The sequence below is a fragment of the Colossoma macropomum genome, unplaced genomic scaffold, assembly GCF_904425465.1.
Source record: "Colossoma macropomum unplaced genomic scaffold, Colossoma_macropomum, whole genome shotgun sequence".
In the NCBI taxonomy this organism is placed as follows: Eukaryota; Metazoa; Chordata; class Actinopteri; order Characiformes; family Serrasalmidae; genus Colossoma; species Colossoma macropomum.
In genome coordinates, this window is record NW_023494784.1 from 28,545,962 (window position 1) to 28,564,183 (window position 18,222).

Consider the following 18,222-nt stretch of genomic DNA (forward strand, 5'->3'; position numbering starts at 1 on the left):
AGTTCACTCAGTCTTGCACTGGGAATAGTTATTTGGAACAATAACACTTGCTAAACCATGTTTTTCGTAAACCAAAAAGGATACTGAACAAATTTTTGCAGGGCAACGTGGACGTCTCAAGTACAGTTATAATGCACATATACAGTGTGTGGACAGTGCCATGATTAATGGTAGCTCTACACTGTTAGAAATAAAGGTACTGTGCAGGTATATTTCTTGCTCATAAAGGTTCAAACAATGTAAATGTACCCACAAAGGTACAACAGTGGTATTAAGGCCCAATTGTGTCCCCTAAATAAGTTTTTTCCAAGCGAAAACTGCTTTTCATAACCTAATGTTTTAAAACTGAACAATAAAATAAAAAGCCTGGAGACGAGACGGGGTGTGGAGAAATACAATTTCAATGGATTATGGTACAATTATGTTCCCTGACTAATGGTAGTGAGATGTACCCTTTAAGGTACCACCTCAGTGATAAGTGGTACTGCCCCAGTGACAGTTTCAGACCTTTATTTCTGAGAGTGTATACTGAAGATCAGTTCTCTGCTCTGGCAGAAATGGCAACGTTTTAGTCTGCTTCGGGAAGGACTCCCAACACTACATTTACTTTCCTCTCAAATATGATTAGAGTGTCTCTGCATCTGGATAAAAGTGTCTGCCCTATGCTGTAAATTAACTTTCATTCACATTTAGGTTGCCATTTTTTTCTTACATTGATTTTGAGAAGTCTAGTGCCCCTGCCCCCAAAAATATCTCTGCACAGGCGGGTACAGAGGATACGATCTACCTTCTTCAGAACCGAGGAAAGAAGCTGTAACGAGCAGGTGGATGACGTGTTGAACACACTTTATTGAGGTGCCAAATGAAAGAGTGTCACCATTCATTCAGGAAAGGGTAGAGAGTAAATGTTCACATAAAAAAATAGAAAATCAACAATGAATACACAGCACCTCGCTCCTCTGGTTGGACAGGAGTGATCGTCATGTTTGGCTCAAACTCTTCAAACCGCCTTCTGTGATCTCACTCGCTTCGTCTGCCCGCCAGTTTCTGACCATGCATGCAGTCCACAGCCCCCAGCAGGGGAGAAGGAGCAGGAACGGAACTGGCAACGTCCATAAACGTATTTACACTACCGCCATCATCATCGTCATTATAATCATCATCATTATAATTATCACCAGTGACTTCTTCCACTATCAGTTTGAGATGGCTTCTCTTCTCATACCCCTGTTGGTGAAACACTGAGAGGAGAGTGGAGTCCGATGGCACCATTTGAGAAAAATGTATAACCTAACTTTCAGAAACAAAAGATTTTTTTTTGGAGCGAAATTCAAATGCTATTAACGCAATAATGGAAAATATAGTTCCACTGAAACTAAAGGAGTCCTGGGCATTCTGTGGTCCAAGTTCTGTGACATCTCCAAAAAAAAAAAACACAACTGAGACACAGCACCATCACACTGATGTTCAAGAAAAAGTACAGAATCGGCCTGCAGTCCCATTCATCAGAACAATCAGAGACTAAAAAAAAAGTAAAGAGAGAACAGGAGGCCTTTTGAAGTTTTTTTTGGTAGTGTCAGTGGAGTGCGTGTATCATCCTCTCTTTTTCACTCTAATCAATCTTTCATTAAAGTTTAATGCTTGAGGTTGAGGAGGCTGATTTCATTGCTCTGTCTCAGACAAACGGTCAGAGACACTCACCTCTTCAACCTTCCAAAAAAGTGGGTCAGATCAACAAGAAAAGAATTTACAAATGAAAAAACAACAACAACAACAAACAAAAAAAATAAAACAATGGCTAAATAGTGCTGCAGAGAGAAGTAGCAAACCGTACGAGACCAGTAAATCCCGCAGACATCTCCTACTCCATCAGGAAACGGAACACTCATAAGGCCAGTGCACTTCTCTGTGGTTCAGTAATAAGTCAGTCAGTTATTAAAGTGACAAAAATTCCTCACATTTTCCCCATTCAGTCATGGACATATATGCCAGAATTAATTACACTATGATAAAACTGATGCACCAAAAAAGAACATCCACTGAAACTCTTGTGTACGCCTGTATGTGTTTGACCATGTTTGTAAGTGTGTGCATGTGTGTGTGTGTGTGTATGTGTGTACAGAGAGAGTGTGTGTGGGTGTGTGTGAGTCCTCGCTCAGGAGGGTTATTGTATATTGCAGGAGGAGCAGCACGGATCGTCTTTGTCCGGCTGCGCTGCGTAGTCCATCTGCCGGACGATCTCGGCGAACAGTTCGTCCACCATAGTCTTGCTCTTGGCGGAAGTCTCGATGAAGGGGCAGCCCCACTCCTCAGCTAGAGCCTGACCTTCACTCACCGACACCTCCCGCTCACTCTCCAGATCCACCTTATTCCCCACCAGGATCACCGGCACCTTCTCATACCTGAGGAACACAAAAAAGAACAAAAACACACGTCACACTCAAAAAACATGACATCATGATGCTTGAAGACATTTTATAATACTTGCTATGCATCTTGATATTTCATTTTTCTGAGGTTTGATAAGTTACAACAGCATTGCTGCCTTAATACAATAAAAAACTAAGAGTGCAATGATTTTTATTCAATGTTTCACACACTGCACTGCACCACGTCTAGTTAAGTAGGATTAAAGAGGAATTCCACTGATTTTTGAACATTTTTGCATAATTAGTAGTTCAGATTCATTCAGAGTGATCTGATGTGAAATGCTCTGTTCTATAGAAAATTACCAAGTTCACAGTGGTGATGAACCAGACGTCTGAAGAGTTTAATGCTACTAAAAGCTCCCTCACAGAAAGTTATTACATTAAATGATTACACTGCTTAATGCCTGGGACACTGATAGTTTTAGAAGTTGAGGCAAAAGAGTGTCCAAATACAGCTTTGTTTTCAGATTTACCACTATTTTACCATCATCAACATTACATATGAACTCAAAAAACACATGTAGGCTCACTAGTGGTTGTGAATAGTACACAAAATGACTATATTTGTGGTGTAGACATTGTGATCCCTGGTTCCTATCACCACCACTGTACAGAAATCTGAGTGGGTAAATTTCTCTACAATGACCCATTTCATGTCAAAACGTCAAAACGTCTTTTTTTATATTTCCAAGAATCAATTATGCAGCAATTTTGAATTCTTCTTTAATTAAGCTCTCTTTATAATGAAACATGCAGTTGTTTAGTGTTTAAGTATTGCCGACACCCAAATGTAATTTATCACTAGTGATAGTTCAGCAAAAAATATAATTTACACAGTTCTCCTCAAATGTAGTCAAACACCCAAGACATGTTTGGTGTCAGAACTTTGCTTCTTTTTTTGCTGGAGCAGCGAGGCTAATGTAGCTAACAAGCAATATATATTCACATGAATTAGCATTGTGCCTAAATCATGACACACTCCTCTTACATCATGTTGAGTAGTTAAGTAATCTCAGAAAGACTGGATTATGTGGTTTCTGATGGGGTGGATGATATGGCAAAAATATATTACTTAAAGACATTTTTTTAAGATACACAATAAGTATCATAGTTTTCTCACACATGGACACAATGCACTAGTAGTGGCGCATATAAAGTGCCATAAAAATGCCTGGGTAGTTGTTTTTGTTCAGTGTTTCACAAACCGCACTGCAGGTTAAAACAGGACTAATTATTGTGCTCTTTTTAAAGAAATGTTCAGTAGATCAGCGTTCTTCAACTATGGACGAAATCCACAAAATGCTCAGAAGCATACTGTTTATCAAAATGACAAAATGCATCACAATAATGATAAAATACTGTCATTCTGCCCACTTGTAGTTTCTGATACTGTTATCAATAAAAATGGGCAAAATAAATGATCACATGTATGTAAAAAGTAGTAGAAGAAACCTGAATTATGTCTCTTTCTTTCATCCTTTATTTAGATGATAATAGCCATGTTTACATCTATCATAATAATCTGTTAATAATCTGACTAATAGCTGAATCAGAATAGAATATGTGCAAGTATACACTTAAATTGGAAAAGACTAGTCCGATTGAGGCCATTTGGAATACAATTTCTATCTAATTGAACGAGATAGGTAATCCTGTAAATAATCCATTAAATAGAAGAATAATAACCATGTAAACGCCTGTGTCTGATTACATTTCCCAATCGGAATGTGCTACATATACAAGTCTGTCTGATATTACTGAAGAACTCAACACAGTTTGGTGCAAGTGTGATTATTTAGGTAAGCAGTTTGCACAATGCAGACTAATGGGAATCCTGTACATTACTTGTTAGCTACATTAATGCCAAAGTTGCAGAGCAAAACTAAAGAAGAAATGACTGATCAACTACATGAGGCATAAGGGGAAATTTGACTTTTCAACAAATTATGGCTTTAAACTGCATATAAACTGCCTGTGTATTGCCACACTTCAATTCCTCACTCTCATACACTCTCACAATTACAAAATGTACATATTAGTTTTAAAGTAGATATAGAATAATTTACAATCACTGAACAATAAGTCTCCAGTCTAATAATGTAATAATAAGCCTAGCAGAAAATTCAGACTAATGATGCTCAAGGAGTGAGAAGGGTGTGCCTGCTGGGAAACCAGCCCCTGTGTGCCACACCCAGAAATCAGCAGCCTCAGAGAGAACATCACAGCTGAACTCTGCGGTACCTGGAAATTCACTGTGTGCAAGCAGAACAGCAGAGCATCAGAGAGATGTGTAATCCCATTATATTGCTCTTGTGCTTTCGATTGGCCTCACAACAGCAATAAATATCCCACTAACAGAGGGAAAGAATACATGGATTCTGGGCAACATGCTGCAGTGTTGCTCAGCATAATCTCCTGGTGAGGAGCAGTAATGGCTGAGAGCGATCAGCAGGACTGTTACATTCAGAACTGAAAGGCTTGTGAAGGAACCACAGCATGGTGCATCCCACCTCTCCCACATTTACACAAAACATAAATGATACAAAATTTCCACAAAGTTTCTATATTTCTCCATAATTCAATCGTTAAGATTGGAAATCGTAAACAAAGTCATTCAGAGTGGTTTGAGGTGAAATGGTGTATTGTAGAGAAACTTGCTGACTCAGATTTCTTTTACAGTGGTGGTGATGGGAGCCAGGGGTCACAATGTCTACAAAGCACATACAGACATTTAATTTACTATCTAAAATGACAAATTAACTATTTTTCCTTATGGTTCTTTATGTATCACTCTGCCATAAATGTTTTTTTAAACAGGTTTTAGGCCAAAATCGTATTTTATAAATAAGGTAAACTAATGTCTCAAACATCAGACAAGTTATTTGTAACCTTTTTGTGCAATAATTGACTGTGAGGCACCTTTAAGAGGCATTAAAACTTTAGACATCTGGTTCCTACCACGATCACCGTGAACAGTTATGACTTTGTAGAACATCGCATTTCACTTTAAACCACACTGAATGACTTTGTTAACAATGTATCTACTGAATTATGCAAACTTATGTAGAAAAATTGTGGAATATAATTTCTTTAAATCTATTTGTGGAAGCTTATCTCATGATTGTATATCACATTATTGAACCCCCCCCCCCAATAATATGAAAACATGGTTTTAACATAACGCTTAATGATATTACATATTTTGTACACTAACAAACGTGTCACTTGTTTTGTCTTATTTTGTTCTGTGTGCCTTGTGATTGTTGCTCTGCCTATATGAGATATAACATCAACATTTTCAGGAACTGCAGATAAAAATTTGCCTTTTGGCTATATCTAGTACATTTACCTCATGAAATAATGATGGTGCTTCCTTATACACATTAACTGTTAAATAAACAAGCTTCAGGCTAATTATTCAGTAATTACAATAGTATTACATGATAACTACTATGTATATGTCAGTCATGCAGTTATGAGAGTAGTAAGTTGAACAAAAAGGCCACATAACATGAGAACGGCTATAAGGTTTAAAATGAATGGGGACCCAGGCCTGGTCATATTTCTGCATGTAATATAAACAGTGAGACTGCTTATCATGTAGACCAATAGGTTCCTGTCTTTGACTCAGCTGTGGTCCTAGTTGTTCTCAGCTCCTGCACCACTGCTGCCCACTGCTTGAATTTAGCTGGACAAAGCTCTGCAAAACCAGTGGGGTCATGACCATGCAAAAGCTGAAGCTATGATGAATCAGCACGATAACAATAACGATCACGGTCACAGTGACAGTAAATGCCGTATGATATCTGGAGGTTGGGTAGCTTGCCATGACAGTACGCTCATTTCAAATGCAGAGCACCGGGGACACTTACTCCTCCTTCACCCCTCTGTCAAACGGAACAAACAGCATCACAGGAGAAGAGACTCACCCTCCCTCATTACACATTGGCTTTACTGTATGAAATATTGATGCCATTAAATTATTCACCATTTTCTGAAAGGCGAAAAACACGCATGGTAGTGTGCAAGAGTGTATGCAGAAAAGCGGCTGTGATCACGGTCGAGGCTCCGGCACTGAGGAAGACAGTCACTGATCATTACACAGGGGTGGGCCAATCAGTGTTGTGTAAGGTTGATACTGCCTGAATCAGAGGGATGTTAGGCACCTAGACGCAAAGACACAAGGCAGTTAGAAATTATTAATGCTTAAGATAATGGCTGGTGTATCCAACTTAAGATAGTGGTCCTTTTGCACTCTACTTTCCTTTTTTAAGATTAACACTGAACACAGGCCTTAAATTACATTTAGACAAAAAATTCAATATATGACACATAATCACACTAAGCATTTTAAACTGGTTAAGGTTGTGACTGTTGTAATCAGGACTGTCCTGGAGTCTTTCTTGCACGGTGTGACTTTAGGTGAGATATAAAGCAGTAGAATCCTAAATCCTGAATGACCTGTACTCTGTTGGGTGATGTACTTGTAAGTATTAACCCATATCAATCTTATCTAACGTCTCACTGGCAATATTTTCAGAAACTATGGTGATGTCCCACGTAACTCATACTGCCCTAGAGTGGTTACAACACGTACAACACAGTAAAATAAATCAGCATGTGGAAGTAGAGCTTTCTTTTTGCCGCTGTGTTTTCTGTCACTACATAAAAGAAACATGATGCTGCCTTTATTGTGCAATGAACTGTGATCTTTTCTGAGCGAGAAAAGAACAGAATTCAGATCTCTAAGGGCTTATTATCGATTTGTTTCATCAGAGCAACAATAAAAGGTGACTGAAATGTGAAATATACACCTATTCATATATTTGCTTGTTCAAAATGGTAGTTTGTGACAAGAGTAAAATAAAAATTGCGGAATTTCCAGCTTTGTTACATCTTTAGCTATCAAAATAAATGTGACAACGCCACTGAAAACTGCATTGCTAACAGAAAAGAGGATAAAAAGCAGATATAGCCATCATTTTGGCTTGGAATTAAAGGAATTGTTTGGTAAAAAAAAAACAACACCTGTTGTCTAAATGTCTGTCCCCAGTGTTCAGCTACATGGTACAGTTTTGTCAGTTCACAGTAAGTTCACAGTAAGTCATATTGTGTCCAGGTCAACAAGTCTGACCACAATGAAGACCTGTTTGGGGTTTGAGCGGTTTGAGAGAAGTTTTGGAAATCTATTTATGGAAAAGATTTGGGTGACTATTGACTTCTAGTGCAACGTTAGCCTTGTTGTTCCAGTTCTAAACTAAAGATGCAAAATTTGGACACCAAACATGTGGCTGATTGACTACATCAGGTTTAATCTATGGAAATCTTATTTATTGCCTATCTATTCTTTAAAGTGCTCCTCTTTTTTATTTCCTTTTTTATTGGCATCAGAAACTTTAAAAACTGCCTCCCTGATGACGTGTTCCTATTCCAACATGTAGTAAAATCTGGCTCACACACTGTGCATCATAGATTTTTATGAAAATATTGTGATTAAAATCTGTTGCTGTCTGATCTTTCCATCTCTACTCATTATGAGGACCAGACTAGAGCCTGATCACAGCGCTGTTTAGCCTGACCACTCTGAGGAACACACATGAACAGACTGATAAAATCAGCACATCAGCACACGACACTTTGATGTGTTGGAGGGGGTCTGATTGAACTGCACTCTCTCTCTCTCACTGTCACTCTCACTGTCACTCTCTCTCTCTCCTTCTCTGTCACCTTCTCTCTGCTCAGGGTAAAGCAGGAGCAGTGTAAGCTCCACCTGTGAGTTGAGCTGGAGATGGGACAGATCGATTGTTAACACAGAAGAGTGGGGTCTCAGTGGGAGCATCCCATTTCCATACTAATGATCAAACAGCATGGAGGCAAAAGTTTAATGTGAAATAAGTAAAAAAATACATTTTAAATTTAAAATGAGTTGTAAACAGATAAAAAGCACTGTGCTTTGGTAGGCCAGTGCAAAAAAGGACACCAAAAAGGTTCTTAACTCTTAGAAGTCATCATTATCACTTGTGATAACACAAGCTTGGTGTAATTTAATATTAATAATTCTCACTCGCAGCTCATTGAAGAAAACAGAGAAATTCGGTCGAACAGGCAGATTCCTGCAGAGACCTTCGATCAAATACATTATTGTGCTTGTAAGTACCAGAAATATTTGATTATTTTTTAAAATGTTGAAAAGTTATTGCTGTGCATACACTCTGGTTCTACAGAAAGAAAAAAACATCCTTTACATCAGAGGTGGCATGATAACACACGTTCTTTTACAGTACTGGTACAGATATTGAAAACTGGAGCATCAGCTGATACTGACACTGATCTGATATTTCTTCCCCTAAAACTGCTAAGCTTTGAAATGAACTAGCCTTAACTTAAGCACTTTACTTAGGAGCATGTAAAGGTAGACTATCATACTCAAACTTCTTAAAAACACTACTACCACACAGGAAGAAATAAACAGCTAACAAATTCACATCACAACAAAGTGTGCTATTTCAGGCTAGATTTGTTACAGGATTGGATCAGATTCATTCTTTTTTTCCCCTCTGATATCCAATTCAGCATTTTCTGCTGACTTGGACCCAATACCAATCCCCAGCGCTACTGATACAGTTACTCTACTCTACAATTTTACCATGTGTATGTCATTCATTGACACTGAAAGAAGCAGAAAAAAAGTGAATCAGAGCATAAATCAAATTGAAATGTAATTCACCATGCAACTAACTTTAAAATTATCTAAGTGTCTAATTACCTTTGAACTGTTGGCTATGACAAAACGACAGTAATAACTCTGAATGTTAAATGGTTAATGTAAAACAATTTCACGCTTTGCTCTTTAGCCCTTTAAACTATTGGCGTATTCAGTTACTAATCCTAAGACTTTTCATTCTGTAACTAATATCAATTATCTGGTAACCACTGTGAGCCTAATATGTACATTTTGTAGTTATGAGAGTGAGGAATTGTAGTGTGGACCACACAGTGGCCCCTGAGCATTTGAGCACTGTACTATTATACCACTGGCATACTAACACCACATAAACTCTGCAGGTGGTCAGAGATGTTGTGTGTGTGTCACAGGTTTGTGACTGTGTGAAAATCAGGCTGTCACATGTGAGGTCCAAACCCCACAGTGAACTATTTTTACACCAAATGGGCCCATGCCTAAAAAGAAAAAAAAAAATACAATCCGCCACACACACACTCACCCCCACACGCAGCTCTTTAAATAAATCACTGATTATAGTGGTGGTCTCAGCGCAGAGCATGCTGAGCACTGTTGTTGGGAGCAATGAGTGGAGGCAGGGGGGTGGAGATGGTAGTTGCTTTGGAGACCTTACGTCTTTCATAACGGGGGGAGGTTAGAGTGTCCGTGTGGGAGGTGCTGCTCCAAGCTTTGCTGGGTGGAGAATCAGTGCTGCTAGTTGAGAATCAGTGCTGGGTGGAGAATCAGTGCTGCTAGTTGAGAATCAGTGCTGATGGGTGGAGAATCAGTGCTGCTAGTTGAGAATCAGTGCTGATGAGTGGAGAATCAGTGCTGCTGGGTAGAGAATCAGTGCTGATGGGTGGAGAATCAGTGCTGATGGGTGGAGAATCAGTGCTGATGGGTGGAGAATCAGTACCGATGGGTGGAGAATCAGTACTGATGGGTAGAGAATCAGTGCTGATGGGTGGAGAATCAGTGCTGATGGGTGGAGAATCAGTGCTGATGGGTAGAGAATCAGTGCTGATGGGTGGAGAATCAGTGCTGATGGGTAGAGAATCAGTGCTGCTGGGTAGAGAATCAGTACTGCTGAGTGGAGAATCAGTGCTGATGGGTGGAGAATCAGTGCTGCTGGGTAGAGAATCAGTGCTGATGGGTGGAGAATCAGTGCTGATGGGTGGAGAATCAGTGCTGCTAGTTGAGAATCAGTGCTGATGGGTGGAGAATCAGTGCTGTTGGGTAGAGAATCAGTACTGCTGAGTGGAGAATCAGTGCTGATGGGTGGTGAATCAAAGTTGATAGTTGGGGAATCAGTACTGCTGGGTGGAGAATCAGTGCTGATGTGTGGAGAATCAGTGCTGTTGGGTAGAGAATCAGTACTGCTGAGTGGAGAATCAGTGCTGATGGGTGGTGAATCAAAGTTGACAGTTGGGGAATCAGTACTGCTGGGTGGAGAATCAGTGCTGATGGGTGGAGAATCAGTACTGTGTGGAAAACAGTACTGCTGAGTGGAGAATCAGTGCTGCTGAGTGGAAAATCAGCACTTCGGGGTGGAGAATCAGTACTGCTGAGTGGAGAATCAGTGCTGCTGGGTGAAGAATCAGTACTGATGGGTGGAAAATCAGTACTGCTGAGTGGAGAATCAGTGCTGCTGAGTGGAAAATCAGCACTGCTGGGTGGAGCATCAGTGCTGCTGGGTGCAGAATCAGTGCTGATGGGGGCAGAATCAGTGCTGATGGGTGCAGAATCAGTGCTGATGGGGGCAGAATCAGTGCTGATGGGTGCAGAATCAGTGCTGATGGGTGGAGAATCAGTGCTGATAGGGAGGGAATCAATGCTGATGGGTAGGGAATCAGTGGTGATGGGTAGGGAATCAGTGGTGATGGGTAGAGAATCAGTGCTGCAGGAGGGGAATCAGTGCAAGGGAAGAGGAGGAGAGGAAGTGGTGTGATGTGCCGAGATGGTGGCCATCACAGTGAAACACTCAACCAGTGCCTATTACAGATTACACACCATACACCCACACAGTCAGAGTGAGAGAGTAAGAGCTAGAGAGAGAGAGATTCTGTACTGTCTCTGAGTGTTTATATGTGTGAGTGGAGTGTTCAGGATAAATCTACGCATTGGTTAAAAGTAACTAATCATGTCAGTTGAACAGGCAGTCGAGCAAAAAAACAAATGTATATAGCTTTTCCCTTAAACCACATGTAGTCGATCAACCAAGACATGTTGATTTTCAACAGACAACACTGTCATAGTATACAGTGATAGAAATCACATACATAAATCTACCTGTGATTACGTAAGAAGTGATTCCACTGATTTATCAAAATGTCTGTGTAATTCAATGGCTAAGATGTAAAAAAAGTCCTTCAGAGTGATTTGATATGAAAGGCTCAATTCTAGAGAAACGTATCCACTTGGATTTCTTTACAGTTGTCCTGAACCAGAGAGCATGGTGTCTACTACACAGACATTCCCACTTTCCTTACTGTGCAAAACCACCAGTAACCTGGAAGTCTTCTGGGTTTTTGCGTGTAATGTTGAAGATGATAAAATAGTGGTAAATCTGAAAAAATAAGTTTCCTTTCGGGACTATTTTGCCTTACAATGCCCTGCATGTACCACTAAGAATTTTAAAGATAGCCTAGTTATTTCAAAATTATCATAGAACCATGTCTCTGGCATCAGGCTGTATTCATTACCATTTCATGTATTTCCTTTCGGAGACATAAAACACTTTGGACGTCTGGTTTCTATCACCACAACTGAGAACAATTCTGACTCGGTATGCTTCTCCAAAATTACAAACTTCACATCAAACCACTTTGAATGAGTTTGTTTATAATAACTATTTAATTATGCAGAAATTTTGGAAAAAAAATAGAATTTCCCTTTAATGTCTCAACACAGTTTGAGGCAAGATTGTGATGATTTACGCTGCAGTGTGTATATGCTTCTATTACTTGTTGACTACATTCACCTTGTAGCTCCAGCACAAAACAAAGAAGAAAACTTTGGACACCAAACATGATAAATAACATGACTGCATGATTGACTGACTGATCAAGTGCATTTGTGGCAGAGGAAAATTGTAAATTTGATTTTTCAAATTTTGAGCATTATTCATGTATGAGTTGAAGGACGATACAATCCTAATCTAAAGCGTTCTCAGTTAGATCACGCTGAACAGAATGAGATTAGCTGGAAAATGCTGCTGTACAGCTGATGAAGGAAAACGCATGACTCTGCCCTCAGGCTATGGCAGCGAAATAAAACACGCAGCAGTCTATTTATCCAGGGAGTTCAACTAAAAATAAACAGTATTTGTATAGGCACAGCATTTGAATGAAAACACACATAGTACTACAACACCTGCATAAGGAGGGTTGAGCTATGGACAGTTGTTTGACTAAAGCGCCATAGACTCGGGAGGTGGGGGGTGGTCCACTAACTACGCCCAGACAAACCACATGCAATGTTCCAATTACTTCCCACTGTATTCCCCCATTTTTCTGATCCAGTGACACAGTTAAGCATTGTGTGTGCATATACCTGCCTGCACAATGGTGGATGAGTTATAGACTGCGGTTTGTCTGGCTTTTAGAGCAGCACCACAGACTGGGGTGGGGTGGGGGCTTCAACATTAAAAGTGTAATTTGTGGCAAGCATGTGTTGATTTAGGCATGCAGTTAGCATAAAGGTAAATGTACATAAGCTTCCATTACTTGTTAACTACATTGGCCTCTTAGCTCCAGTGCAAAACTAAAAACAAACTTCAGACACTAACCTTGTCTTAACTCCTTTTAGGGTAAGGGGAGAATCGTTTAAATCAGGAATATCAGAATCATCATATCGGTATTGGCAGAGAACTGGTTCAAAAAATAATCAGCATTGAACATAAATTTAGATTTGACTGATATTTCCAACTGATATTTCATATTGTATTTATTGTACTCTGGAAGAAGTAGTACATTGAGGTGATGCTGGTATACTGTGTTGAAATGTCTGCATTTCATTCACTGTACAGCCTCTGTAACCTTATAGAAATAAACTTTACATTTGTCTGTATTACTGATGCAAGTAGATTCCCAATTTCTGCATGTAAGAAATGCTGACGTATCTGCATCAGCATCAGTATCGGTAAAATATCTGATACTGGCATCAGCCCACAGTTCTCATACCAGTGCATCCCTAGTATAAATTTGAATTTTGCCAAAATATTGCTTTAAGAAACCCAAGAAAGAAACACACATGAGTTTACAGGTGTAAACATCCCATAGCCATAGATTTTTATCATACACACATACATCCACTGGACTCATTCCTGCCAGGCCCATACTGCAGCTCTTTCTGCTGCTGCGCAGACCCACAGCAGCAGCTCCAGCAGACACAGACACAGCTTATATATAATACATGACCACTCCACTGATATACACTAGCTAAGAGGGAGGGGGAGAGTGGAGAGGATGCTTCTGTCCCAGACCCTTCTGGACCTGGGCCTTGTTCTGAATAGCAGGCAGACTAAAGCATCTTTTCCATCCTTCCATCTAAAGGACTCTAGAGAGAACTACGCTCCATCTGCATTACTGACTGACCCTGGTGACCTCACATGTCCCTCACACACAGTCCTGTGCATTTCCAGACAGCCTGGACTCTTGCCACTGTGATCCCTCTCCTCTCTACTCCTACAGCTGCCCCACTGAGGAACACAAAACTATCAATTCAGAATCATCCCTAAAGAGCTTCAGTCCAAGAGAAGGATACAACTGCCTCTGACGCTATATAACACTAACAAAGATCTGATTTCCAATATCAGTAAGAATCACTTAAACTGCAGGCTTTATATACAGTTATTAATCTTAGGACTTATTATTCATTGACTACATAAATGATTCAATAATCACTGTGGTTATGTATTTATGAGAGAAAGGAATTGTGTGGGCCTATATACATGCCTTTACAGGTCAAGGAGTTAAAGAATTACTCCTGAATTTTTCAACACAGTCTTTATCTGCTGTACCTGTAACATATGGTTGATTACCTTGACAATAATTCTGATATGTTTCCTTGTACTTAGAAAAAGAAAAGAACAGACACTTACAATAGAAGCCAAAGGGCAGGTACTGAAGCACTAAAAGGTGCATTTGACTCAGTAGATGTTCTGTTATTTTCTATGTACAGGTAAATGACTGTCTGTCATAGTCAAACATAAGCTACAGATGCAGCAGATAGAAATTACGTTGACAAAAGCTGGAGAACCCCTTTAATATCTTCATTTGAGATTTGAAACATGGTTTCAGTTTCAAATGAGGAGATTTATGCCCTCCTATCCAAATTTATCCAAGTTGGAGCTACTGACAAGCAATCAATTAGCCTAAATTACTCTGTGCAGTTGGCCTCTTAATGCTCTGCCAAGTCTACTTCAGACTTTCCTCTGCTGACAGACAGTCTTGCCATAAGTACAAGAAAAGTCTATGAATAGTCTCCACCTTGGGAACACTGACGTTGATGTAAAAGTCAGTTTTGGGGTCCTTAGGTTCCAAAGGGATGCACTTATGGTTCTGCAGTGCTGCAGTAACTCCAGGACATTCCAATGGCCTGGATATCGACGCTTGATACCAGAGAAATAAACACAGCTACTCTCCTTGAAATGAACTCTGTTTGGACAATCACAGCAGAAAGCGCTCACAACTGCTTAAATTAAAATGAGTAGTGCCTGTGGAGAGACAGTGTGAGTAGTGGAGTATGTAGTAGGCCCACACCTGCAGCTCAGATGGGTGTATGGTGCCGTGTAAGACTCTTTATTGCTGAGACGCACGCTCATAAATGCACTCTCTCTCGCTCTGGCTCACACACGCATAGTTAGTTTGTGCACTCAGAGGAATTTACAGGGGAAGTTAAGCACTTCCAGTGTTTCCTGTGTATTCAGGCTCTTCGGGCCAAGACCAGCTGATCCCACGCTGTAAAATGCACATGTGGCAATATCAGCGTGTCAGAATGAGAAGACCCCCACGTTCACAGACTACAGGGTCTACAGGGGGTGTAATAGTGTGATTAGACTTTGGACTATAGATGTCATATCCGTATTGATGGGCATCGGGCCGATATCTGCAGAAAATGCTGAAATGGAATTCGGAGGGAAAAAAAAGAATGAATCTGATTCAATCCTGTATCAGATCTAGCCTGAAATAGCACTCATTCACACTGCAGATGTTATTAGCTGTGTGTCTTTTACTGTGAGGTAGCAGAGTGATCGAATAGTTTGAGCACAATAGCTTATTTTCAGATGCTCATTTTAAGTGAAGAACTTCAATTAAAACAGCTCATTTTAAAGCTCAGTAGCTTTTCATGAATACATATCGGACTGGTATCTGTATCAGCCAATATTAAGGTTTCAATATTGGTATAAGAAAAGAAATAGGACTGTGGCATTTGTAGTTTGACCAAGCTCAGGGCAGGACACCTGAGAGAGCATTTGCCGCTATGATGCAAATGGTGCAGTCTTGAGTAGACAGAATAGTTAACTACTGTGTCTACTTGAGACATATAACCATGAGGGGCAAAGAAAGCAGACGTTGCCTTTCTCTGAGATGGCACAATACCACTTCTTTTCTGTACCGATACCAATCTCGATATTGACACCTTAGGCATTGTCCAATATCAATACTGATCTGACATTTCTGCTTTAAAAACTACAAAGCTTTAAAATGAGACTTATTACTCTGTAATTACCTGGTAATTACTACAAAACTAACATGTTAGTTATGACACTGGGTCCACATACAGGCCCTTGCGGTTAACCCCTTTAATTTCAAGAGCTCATACTCTAATTCATCACTGTAATTACTATTAGATTCATAGTAGTTTCCTGACAATTTATAGTAGTTACATAATAATAAGCCTTAAGATTCATAACTAAATAATAAGCCTGGAGTTCAAAAGGTTAATCCCACAGAGTAATCAGCTTTTATTAGCCGGACACAAGGCTTTAGCTTCAGCAGCAGGCCTTCTTGCGGGCCAGTCTAGCTCAGTGTCTGAGTCACTCCACGAAGCCAGGTGCTCTGCACTAAATGTAAATGCGCTGGAACGCACTAATGCATCTAATGAAATAAGAACAGCGGGCTGGTAACCCAGAGGAACATGCAGCTATTTGCCTCCACCCCAGGACGTGGGAGTGGGTGAAGAAGCAGCAGCAGCCCGTGCTGCAGGATGAGAGAGGAGCTGCGTCAGACTGCTGCAGGCCCACTCTCTCTCACTCACTCTCTCCCTCTGTCTCTCTCTCCCCTCACCTTTTCACCCGGATGATCTGGTCCCGCATAGGCTTGATGTCCTGAAAGCTCTGCTGGTTGACCAGGCTGTACACGAGGATGAAGCCCTGGCCGTTCTTGATGTACAGGTCCCTCATGGAGGCGAACTGCTCCGTGCCCGCCGTGTCCAGGATCTCGAGCACGGACGGCGACGAGTCCACCTCGATCTCCTTGCGGTAGAAGTCCTCGATGGTCGGGTCGTACTTCTCGATGAACGTGCCGGTGACGAACTGCACGGTGAGGGCGGACTTCCCCACGCCGCCGCTGCCCAACACCACCACCTTATATTCGCGCATGGCCGCGGCGTTCAACGACGGCAACAACAACAAAAAAAGGACAAAAAGAGGGAGGGGGAGAGAAAGCTATTCACGCAGCGTTCGACATGAAAACAAAAAAGAAGAAGAGGGAAAAGGGGGAGTTAAAGGCTGAGATAGGCTATTAGAGCGGCACTCCCATGCTGTCCGGCATGTGGGCGAGAGCCTGGCCGCCGCCGCTGCGCCTGCTGCTGCTGCTGCTTTTAGCTGGCCGAGATAAACAAGCCGCGCACAAAGGCGTGCAGCCCACAGCAGCGCTTCAGTGCAGGAGCCATCATCGCTCAGCCAGCGGCGCCCAAAGCCGCGCTGTGGATCAGCGCGCTCCTCTCGGCGCGGTGGGCTTCACTCGGGCTGCAGCGTCTGCTGAGCTCACCATCCTAAATCATCCGAGAGGGGGGAGAGAGAGAGAGAGGGAGAGAGGGGGGAAAAACGCAGAGGCTGGGGGGCCGCCTGCGGAAAAAAGAAAGAGCAAAGAACGCGAACGTGAAGACGAGAGCGAGAGCTCCGAGCTCGAGACAGAAACGCGATGCGATTTGTTTTTTGCGTTAAAGTGAACGACAACGCAACGATAAGCCGGCGCCGATCCGCGCTTTTTCTTTTCGCCTCCGTCCCGCTCTTCTTCATCCGCTCACCGACGCGTCCGCGGCCGCCATGCTCACGGGTGGGGACCCGTCGCCGTCCGCTTCGCCCTCTCGGCCTCCGTAGCGATGATGATGACGAGGAGGAGGAGGGGGAGGGGAGGAGGAGGAAGGCTGGCTGGGACGTGCGAGGGGCCCCGGTGGGCGCGTTCACGCCTCTCAGCGGTCGAGGACGCGCACACAGCCACGCTGGAAGTGGGGGATTTCAGGTTTCAGCCAATGGTGGGGCGCCGGCTCGTGTTGCTATGGAAACGCACAGCCTTGCAGAGCGCATGCGCGACTTTAAATGGGAGCGCAGTTCTGAGTCGAGTGGTAAAACTACAGTCAGGTTTACACTGTTTACTGTTTCTGTACTTTATTTTCATTTACAGGGCCACAAACAAAAATTAGGTGCCAATAACATGCCCTTTTTATAGTTTAACACCCTACACTGGCCCATCCGTTCATGTAACAAATTATTAACTATAACTTTAATTATTATTATTTATATGATACACACAATTTTATATGATAAAATTACTAAAGTTTGCATAACTGCAGCACCATAAAGATGATGTATAGATGAAAAGATAAATTAATATAAGAAAGAATAGTGTCATGATATCTTAACCTTTTTGCAGAATTCTTACACATTCATGATAGATAGATAGAGAGGAGTAAGCCCTTCAGGCAAAAAGGGGGGGCAATCACTAGCTTACCTTGCTGGGAGTGAATATTATAGAAGTAGGACAGGTGGGGCTACCAAACAGAATAACATTTATGTGATCCTGTAATTGCATATTTGGTATTTTCTGATGTAAAATGATTCAGTTA

At 41.4% G+C, this 18,222-nt stretch overlaps 1 protein-coding gene across 1 annotated transcript; it reads right to left on the reverse strand.

The window, feature by feature from the left end:
• Positions 1 to 829: 829 nt before the first annotated feature.
• Positions 830 to 17,451, reverse strand: LOC118806080 (ras-related protein Rap-2a). Its single transcript, XM_036567402.1, has 2 exons — positions 16,440 to 17,451; positions 830 to 2,402 (listed from the first exon to the last, which is right to left on the reverse strand). The coding sequence occupies exons 1-2, from the start codon at positions 16,751 to 16,753 to the stop codon at positions 2,165 to 2,167; spliced, it is 552 nt and encodes a 183-aa protein (XP_036423295.1). The 5' UTR covers positions 16,754 to 17,451; the 3' UTR covers positions 830 to 2,164.
• Positions 17,452 to 18,222: the final 771 nt, after the last annotated feature.